Source organism: Arachis stenosperma, chromosome 4, assembly GCF_014773155.1.
Source record: "Arachis stenosperma cultivar V10309 chromosome 4, arast.V10309.gnm1.PFL2, whole genome shotgun sequence".
In the NCBI taxonomy this organism is placed as follows: domain Eukaryota; kingdom Viridiplantae; phylum Streptophyta; class Magnoliopsida; order Fabales; family Fabaceae; genus Arachis; species Arachis stenosperma.
The window spans coordinates 120,414,931-120,424,212 of record NC_080380.1 but is presented as its reverse complement, the minus strand read 5'-3'; the positions used below and the strand labels follow the sequence as shown (position 1 = coordinate 120,424,212).

The window sequence follows — 9,282 nt, the reverse complement described above, 5'->3', positions numbered from 1 at the left end:
AGAGTACAACTAAAAAAAATACTAACTTTTAAAAAATTAACAATAAAAATAAAATTAATATAAATAAAAAATTTAAGAAATGAAATTAAAATAAAACAAAATTTAAAAATATTTTTAAAATTTTTAATAAATATTATAGATAAAAATATGCTTCACCTTAAAATTAATATTTTTCGATCCGATCATATCTTGATTATTGTTATTTGACATTTGTTAATATAATACTCACAACTCATAGCAAAAATATGTTGAGTTGTTTCAGAAATTTCGTTCCAAACCATTGGCGAACAACGGCAACAGGTAACACTAATACACTATAAAGAAACTAGAAATCTCGTGTCCACTGTCTTTGACTCTTGACCCTTGACCCCTTGAATTATGATTTATGAACAACAAAATTAGAAATAAAACGCAATGAATATTGAAGACCATTACTTACTACTTTAAAATATAGTCAATGTCATTCATGAGTTATAGTTTAAATGGTATAATTTTTTCATATTTATTTAAAATATTGTGGATTCGAATCTTCTTATATTTAATTAAAAAAATAATTAAAATAAACATCTGCATAAAAAAGAGACTTTTAGATAAGGAGAAGAGGGCGATCGAAAAGAAAGAAAGGACCTGCCGAAGAATCTGATCCGCCAACGGAGAGGGCTGGAGCTGGGGGGCTGCCGCAAGATGGGAAGAGAATGGGAGAGAGAAAGGTTCCGAAAAATTATTAAACATTTTATTTTTATCCCTATTATACACATTATATTTTCTCTTATCGTAAATCCTAAACGGTTCAACTCTTTAAGCTTTCACAGTTGTATTGGCGAAAAGTAGTTGTAATTCTATATTTCTACGACTCTAAACAATTTACTACATACGTACTTTAATATATTTTTGTTCATTCCTAGTATTTTATAATAGAATTTTAAAATAGCTTATGGACCAAACTATGCCATATACCTTTTAAAGATACAAGTTGCTCAACTTGCTAAATTTCATGTTATGCTTCAATTTTTATAAACTTAGTTGAGATTCTCTATTTACAACTTAAACAACCCCACCTTAATCTAAACGATTTCACGGAATTCATGGTTTATTTATTTATCAATTCTGCTTGATAGACAACAAAAATTATGAATAATATAAATAATGAACTACATCTCAAGTTCACTAAATATAAATAAACTTAATTAATTTAAATTTTAAATTTTAAAATTAAGACTAAACTTTTTAATCTATTATTTATATTGTTAAAAAAAACATTATTTCCTTATATTTTTTCTTATTTATTTCTTACTTACTCTTGTTCTTTTGCTATTAAGAAACCAAATCCACTGATTTATTGAGGCAACAAACCAGAAAGCCTGTGGTAATAGAATCCAATAAAGAGTGACCCTTTTTTAATTACGTTAAAAGGGGTCACCACTCACCACGTTGTTTTTTATACTCTGGAAATATTGAAACCTTCGCCTCGTGTCAGGATCATGTTAATGCATGCAAGTTGCAAACTTGCAATACGTACAAGAGTGGAGATTTATTTTTTATTCTAAATTGTGTTCTACTGTTTTCGGACGTCTTCCCGTATTTGTTACTTTAAAAGTTTAAAGTTCTCCCTAAAATTAATATTCTGAAAGTATTATATTTATTTGGCCTCAATCTAATTCAAGTTGTCAAATGAAATTTGATCACTCATGAATTTAATTTGACTAAAGGAATTTAATCACTCATGAATTTATTCTGTTCTAATTCAATGAAGAAAAGGGATTAAAGTAATTTGAAATGAATATCTTTGACAATTGACTAGCAATTTTATCATTAAAATGAAAAATCTTGAAAGACGGTTTATTATGTATGTATCAATTCCTCAGATAATCTAATAATAAATACATTGTTTCATTTTTCTGGAGATATCTACGGACTACCATTACAATCCACAGCATGCAGTCATTATTATTTCATTCGAGGTTAAAGTTTAAAAAAAAAATTGGTCTTGGAGGTTAAAGTTAAATTAAAATCTTGCAAGATGAAAACTCCCACAGAACTAATAAACCTTTTTATCACAAAGCCCTCTCTATACCCACCACAAAAAATGAACATCAAAGCCCCAAAATATATCAACAACGCCACGCACAAACAAAAAAAAAATAAAAAAAGAAAAATCAACGACAACAAATTGTTATATCAAACAGTATACTAATGCATACTTTTACTTCAGCAGCTTATAGAATACTCTGATAGAATCGATTCTGAATATATCTCTCATTATGATCTATTTTTGAGTATTCTTTACAGTTGCCTCGAGGACATTTTTAGATAATGCCACACCCATGACTACAACTCTACATTCTCATCATTCCCCCAAGCACATCACATGTCTAAAGAACAAAATTCATTGTAGTCTGTTCTCAAAGCAAAATTGCCAGTGACGGTGAGAGCAAGATGCAGCATCCCATTATCCCATGCATGACGCATCAATATTCAATTAGCATTTTTTCTTTTAAAACCTCCACATATTCTTTGCTGGTATAAAATACAAAAGACCCTATTCTGTGAGTTATGTACATGGGTTGGCATAACCAAAAGTGCTGCAAAACCCATCATTATTGTTTAATCTTCTACTTGAGTAGAGGTTTATTTTGTGTTTCCCTGAAGGGTATATCTCCACTGAGGACTGAGCTGATGAAATTCTCAACCTCCTCCATTGTCATATCACCCTTAAATACAGTGTATTTACCTCTCCTAGGCTTGTAGGCGATCAACAATTTATCTGATGACTTGTAATCTGTCTTGTTGAATGCTTTTAGAAATGATTCTTGCTTTGCAGCATCTAAGAGCGCATAGGAGATTGAATCCCTAGAGCTTGCTCCTTGATTTGGTCGCCTTGAAAGTGATTTCTGGGAGACCTAAAACGAAAAAAGTTATCTCCCTGTGAGAGCTTTGCATAAAATAAAATTATACTGCTACCTCTATTTCCAAACAACAATGCTATGTGTACATAAAAAATCAGCCACCAATATAAAATACATGTAGAAATACAAAATACACATTGAAAATAAGTTAAATCAACACGTGTATTTAACACATACATGGTGGCTGATTTTTGATGCGCATATAGCATTTTTTACATCCAAAATAACAAAATTAGACACATTAGTAAATTGAAGAATTAATCATTAGGAATGGTGCAAATTCATTTTGGTACCATTAAACTTAGGTTTGACCTCTCCAAAGAGCAAAACAAGCATGGACCAAAATGGAAATTACACTTACCTGAGAGAGAATTGACTCTAGCTTTCCTCTGGCTTTAGAAGACCTGAAGGCACCAATGATGCATACCGGAGCTTTATCACCACATAGCTCCTCAAAGTTAGACTTAGAAAGCAACTGTATGTGTCCCTCTTCAGAATCAGTTTGTGTCTTCGTAGCATGCCCAGATGCTTCCTTTTTACATAATTTTTCAAAACTATCAAGTAGACTACTAAGATCAAGAACTGCAGATTTCAAATCTTTTACAGAAATCCCTGATTTCAAAATGCGCTTCTCTCCATTAGGTAGCCAACCCACAATAGCTGGAAGTCCATCAACTCCTAACTTTTTCACTCTTGGATCAGAAACATCTTGAACCTACAAATGATATAAGCACAAAATAAATGTTTAAAGCTGAATATGAACTTAAAAATACCAAAATATTCTTGGTTTAAAGCTGAATGCAAACTTAAAAATACCAGACAAGTACTTATGAACGTTTGTAAGTTGAGGTTTTAGAGGGAAGAAGAGAAAATATCAGGGCTTAAAGAGTGTAACAGACTCAAACTCATAATTACGATTCAAGCCCTTGCCTTCCAGTCCTATTCCTCCAAAGCCACAACTCACAAACATAGCCAAATTATTATCTTCCCTTAACTTCTAAACAAAGGGGGAGACCCTGTGTATACCTGTGCATCATTGAATGCCAAGCGCTTGTGATACAAGCCACTAAGCACACGCCAGATTACAGGAGTGTCTTTTTTGGTTGAGAGAAGCATCACCCTAGGCAACTTTCCAGTAGTGCTTAATTGATCAAGAGATTTCACGTCAGTCCGTTTGGAAAACCTAGGCAAGTGTTCTTGACAAAAAGCCTTCAAATCCTTAACAGACAAGTCACCAGTATACTCAACCAGAGAACCCTTTTCATTCTCCTTGTAAGAATAAACAAAAAGCCGTGGAGCTCTGCGCAGATTCACACCAATCTCCTTACAGAATGATATTTCCTTTTCACAATTAATACTTCCAACCTGTAACATAATAGAGAAAAATAAGCAATGGAGCTCCAAACAATCAAGTAATCAACAAAACTGAGAAAGGTTTAAAGATAAATAAGAACCTTCAATGCCCCTTGCAATGAACTGGAAGTCTCCTCAGAGACAGATTCGAAGTGCTGGATCCCCTTCAATGATGGTGTATAAGCTAACAAAATCCACGTCATCCCCTGATCAAATATTTCTTTCTCATATACTCGTGAATTTATGGCTTTAAAGCTTTTAGAGGATTTCTTGGACGCAGATTGAGAACCAGTTGAACTACCAAAACCTCCAAAATGAGAACCAGTTGAACCGCTGCCAAAACCCCCAAACTGACTCCCACCACCTCCTCCTCCGCCACGGCCAAAAAAACTACCAAAAATATCATTCAAATCGAATCCAAAAGATCCGCCAGATCCACCGGACCCACCACCACCAGGCCCACCAAAGGAAAAGGAGAATGACTTCGATCCTCCTCCTTGCCCACCCATACCCTGCCAGTCCCCTGGTCTGAAGTTGAACTGGCTTTGTCCCGGTCCACCACCCGTGAAATAAGAATATCCACCCTGACCTCCAGCTTGGCCAGCTTCAAATCCGGGATGTCCTTTCTCATCACCATACATGTCATAATTCTTCCTTTTCTCCTCATCAGATAAAATCTCATACGCTGTTGAAAAGGACGAAAAAGAATATTAACATCCCAAACAAAAAATGTTTCCACAAAGAAAGCAAGCGAAACAATATAAGACTATCATATAATGAAGTACTGAACAACGGTAACAAATCTTTGTTTCAGTATGAGCCTCTTTTTTGAGGTGCGGCGTGTCTCTGTGTCTGTGTGTGTCTGAGAGAGAGAAAGAGACTTTGTGTACCGTTGTTAATCTGAGCAAACTTCTCTTGTGCACCCTTGGCTTTGTTCTTGTCAGGGTGATACTGAAGAGAGAGCCTGAAAAGCAGGAAAAAGAAAATTAACCAAAATAAATAAAGAAAATCAATCATATGTGAAAATGACAAGCATCAAGAACAACATCGACATCAGAGGTGTGAACATACTTGTGGAAAGCCTTCTGAATTTCCCTCTGACTTGCATTCTTATCAACCCCAAGAACCTGATGAAAAACATTAAAATTCAGTATATGAACACAATCAACATTAATAATCAAACCTTTTATTTTTGCTTGGAAAACTATCTCGATTCTTTCTCAAAGACAGCTCCAAACAAATAGCTATCAATGTACATATTCAAAATAGAAGACAATAACTTGCTTCTTGCAGCCTTGCAGGTTTATGCTCTCAAACCATACAAATACATAAAAATTCAGGTTTTCGTTGCAACTAAAGACAAGGACTTGAAATAATGAATATTCAATTCAAACATCCAAAAGTCACTTATTAGTGCTAGCTTAACATTGTTTTCTATAGTCAAACCAAGAAAAACAGAGAGATTATCCAAATTCTTGTAATGCGGATCAAGACGACAAGCGAAAATCAAATTATGGCACGGAAAAATCCAATTTTGCAAGTTCCAACCCCCAAATTTCATCGATTTTTAGATTAACCCCATATTTAGTATCAAATAGCAACTAGAACTAAAAGGCAAGATCATAGAAAGAAAAAAAATTATATATTGTCAAGCATGCAACGATGCAACTACATCACCAATTATCCACTTGAAAGTTGAAACCCCACAATAATGACTAATCCCTGCAAAATTAACACCTTTTACACCAGTTTTGTTCCTGTAATTTATCAAATTCTCGAAAGTCCTACTTTTGAGAACACTCAATTGAGGGGAAGAAAAAAAGAGGAGTGCGAAGCTAACCTTGTAAGGGTCGATAGTTTTGGCTTCGATTTTGAAGCACGCGAGGAAGCAGAAGAGAGTGACCAAGACGCAAATAACCCATTTGGATGAACGGGTCTTCATACCCGGATCGGTATATTCGACGGAGACTCTCTATTCTTGTGTGTGGCAATGATTCAGAATCGGTGAGTGTCTGCGTTTTCTTTGTTTCCTTTGTCTTTTTCTTTTAATTTCGGATGAAATTAATGGCGATTAACGGTGATGATGACGGACGATTAAGAAGCTTTGGCGGTTAAATAGGTTCGCGGGGGAGAAAATCTAGATACTTCGAGGTTAAGGGAGTTAGCCAGTTAGATACACGTGGCTATTTTATTGGGACACCAGCGCATATCAACCAATCAGATTTTAGGATTCTTGTATATTTTCATACAAGACTAGCAACTTACCGCGGCTACATGACAGTAAGCAATAAGCAAGTCTAAATGGTACATATGTGTAAAATCATGTCCCTTTTTTTCGTATCTTTTCGGCTAAAAAATTTAGATATAAAAGTAGGATGAGTAAAATCAAAATTTGATTTTATCATTGCATATATATTAATGATTCTTAGGTATTAACTTCATATAAGATTATTATATATATATATATATATATTAAGAGAATGTATAGGGAGCCAATGGCCTAAGCGTACAATGTGTACAATGGAGGTTTAAGAAGTATTAGAGATATGACCATTAGTATTACATTGTCCTGTTAGGTTACGCTTTTGGGATGAGTGGTTTCAGATATGATATTAGAGTTCTAGATTTGAAAGGTCAAGAGTTCGATCCTTGGTGAACCCCAAAATCAGTTTAATTTTTTATTGAGATGTTTATTATCCTTGGTATCCGGATGGTTATCCTTGGTATCGGATGATTATTCTAGATAGTATGGTGATGTTCACCAAAAATTTAGCCCATTGTACACATTGTACACTTAAGCCATTGGTTCCCTAGCACTACCCATATATTAATCTTCATTTAACGGTTTTCAGGTATTAACTTTACGTGAAGTAGACTTCATCTGAATTTTTACCATATTTTATTAGGAGAAAAAATTTAAAATGGCTCTGACAATAATATTGAAAAACAACAAGATTTCTAGAAAAAAATTTTCTATTCGGTCTTTATTTTTTAATTCTGTTAGACAAGTTAGTCCTTCTGTTAATAATTTGTCTCTAAAGCTAATTTACTATACCTACGTAGCACGTTAAGTTAATGATGTGTCAGTTAAATGCTAATTTAGATGGACAGATTAGTGGGCCATCCAACTCGATCCCTAACAATTTCATTAAAAATAAACAAATTTCATATGTGATAACACAGAATTTCTCTTTCACTCTCTAAAATTACAAAAACCCTAATTCTCTCCCTTCCAAAATTCGTTGAAGACGCTTCACTTGGAGAAAGACGTTGGTCCCGACAGAGTTATTGACGGCGTTTTGACAGCGCCGTGACAGAGGAACTGTCTGTTGAGAGGTAAGCTTCGTTACTCACTCTCTCTGCCATTGCATGTGTATGATCAAGTTGAAGCTGGTTTTATTCACACTCTCTGCCATTGAACATGCTTTAAAACCTATGATTTGGAGTATTGTTTATATTCAAATTTTGCATGAAGGGTTGAATTAGAACTAGGGGTGTTCGCAGTGCGATTTGGATCGGTTTTGAGTAAAAAACCCATCCAATCCGAACACTAATTTTACTTACGGTGCGGTTTGGATTGGATTAGATTTGCGATTTTGTAAATTAAAAAAATTAAATACATATAACAAGTATCAACATCAAATTTTAAATAATCAACAATGACATAACAAGTCTTAACAATATCTTAAAAAGCCGACGATAACATAACAATAGAAATAAAATTATAGATTAGTTAAAATAAATAAATAAATAACATTTTAAACATAAAATATTTATTAAATAATAATAATACATGAATAATAGAAAAATATATAACAAATTGAACATGTTATAAGTATAACTGTAAATATAATAATAAAATAATAATATTACAGTACATTATACGGTTTGGATTGGATTGGATAGGTTATGAAAATTAGATCCGAAATCCGATCCAATCCAGCTATTTGCAAAAAATAGAATCCAATCAAATCCGAATTAGTGCGGTTTTAATCGATTTTCGATTTGAATTGGATTGATGAGCGGTTTAATTTGGATCAGTTTGGATTTGAACACCCCTAATTAGAACATGGCTTAGGATTCAATAACAAATATGCTATGTATATTTTGACCGAAAAGCTTATGTGTTTTGTTGAGGTTGATGCTTCAATTCCTTTTTATTCATAACTTTGTATTTTAGTCTACTGCAATGCAATATTGTATCTGTTTTGAATCTTATATGTTTTTCTTGAAAATGATATTTTTCTTTGCTCCACCACATATACGCACACACAAAAATGTTCCATTGGTATGAACTAATCTATCTAAATTTTAGATAAATTGATATATAATTCACATTGTCCTGTTTAGTGAATAATCTACTTTATCTATCTATGTATTAAAATTTGATAAATTGATATATAATCTACATTAAAATTTGATATATCAATCATTAAAATTACTAAATAATCTACATTACTTTTAAATATATCTATCTATTACCTATTGTTATTGTTGCTGAATTTGTCTTTTATTGGTGCTGCAGATGTCTAATTTTGCAGTATCTGTGTTTCACCATGGTGGGAGACTTGGGAAGGATAGTGATGGATGTTGAAGTACTTAGATGGAAAGGTACATAAATTTTCTCCAATGAACTTAGATTTAGTGAACTTTTTTTTATCTAGAAGAATTACTAAAGAGTTTAGGATATGCTGATTATGCTGTAATGTACTGGTTAGAATTCGCAACTCGAAATTTAGAATTTGGTCTACATGTGATTAAGGGAGATTTTGAGATAAATGATTTGAGAACAGTTTATTAGCGAATGACTGTTTAAAATTTAATTTATACTTTGAACACCCAGTTGGTGAGCCTTGCTATGTTAATGAGGATTTAGGTCAGGCTGCCGCTCAAGTTAAAGATTCTTTCTCCTCATCCTCATCTGATGAAGATGATGGAAGTTTAGAGGATGAGGCATAAAATCCTCCTTCAGATGCATATGATGAGAGTAGTGGCACTGATAGTGACGAAGACAGAATGAAGC

General features: G+C 33.3%; 1 protein-coding gene across 1 annotated transcript; it reads right to left on the bottom strand.

The window, feature by feature from the left end:
- Positions 1–2,010: 2,010 nt before the first annotated feature.
- Positions 2,011–6,405, bottom strand: LOC130976601 (dnaJ protein ERDJ3A). The gene is made up of 7 exons (XM_057901508.1): positions 6,100–6,405; positions 5,331–5,386; positions 5,150–5,223; positions 4,361–4,944; positions 3,933–4,271; positions 3,268–3,621; positions 2,011–2,900 (listed from the first exon to the last, which is right to left on the bottom strand). The coding sequence occupies exons 1-7, from the start codon at positions 6,199–6,201 to the stop codon at positions 2,613–2,615; spliced, it is 1,797 nt and encodes a 598-aa protein (XP_057757491.1). The 5' UTR covers positions 6,202–6,405; the 3' UTR covers positions 2,011–2,612.
- Between the last annotated feature and the right edge of the window lie 2,877 nt (positions 6,406–9,282).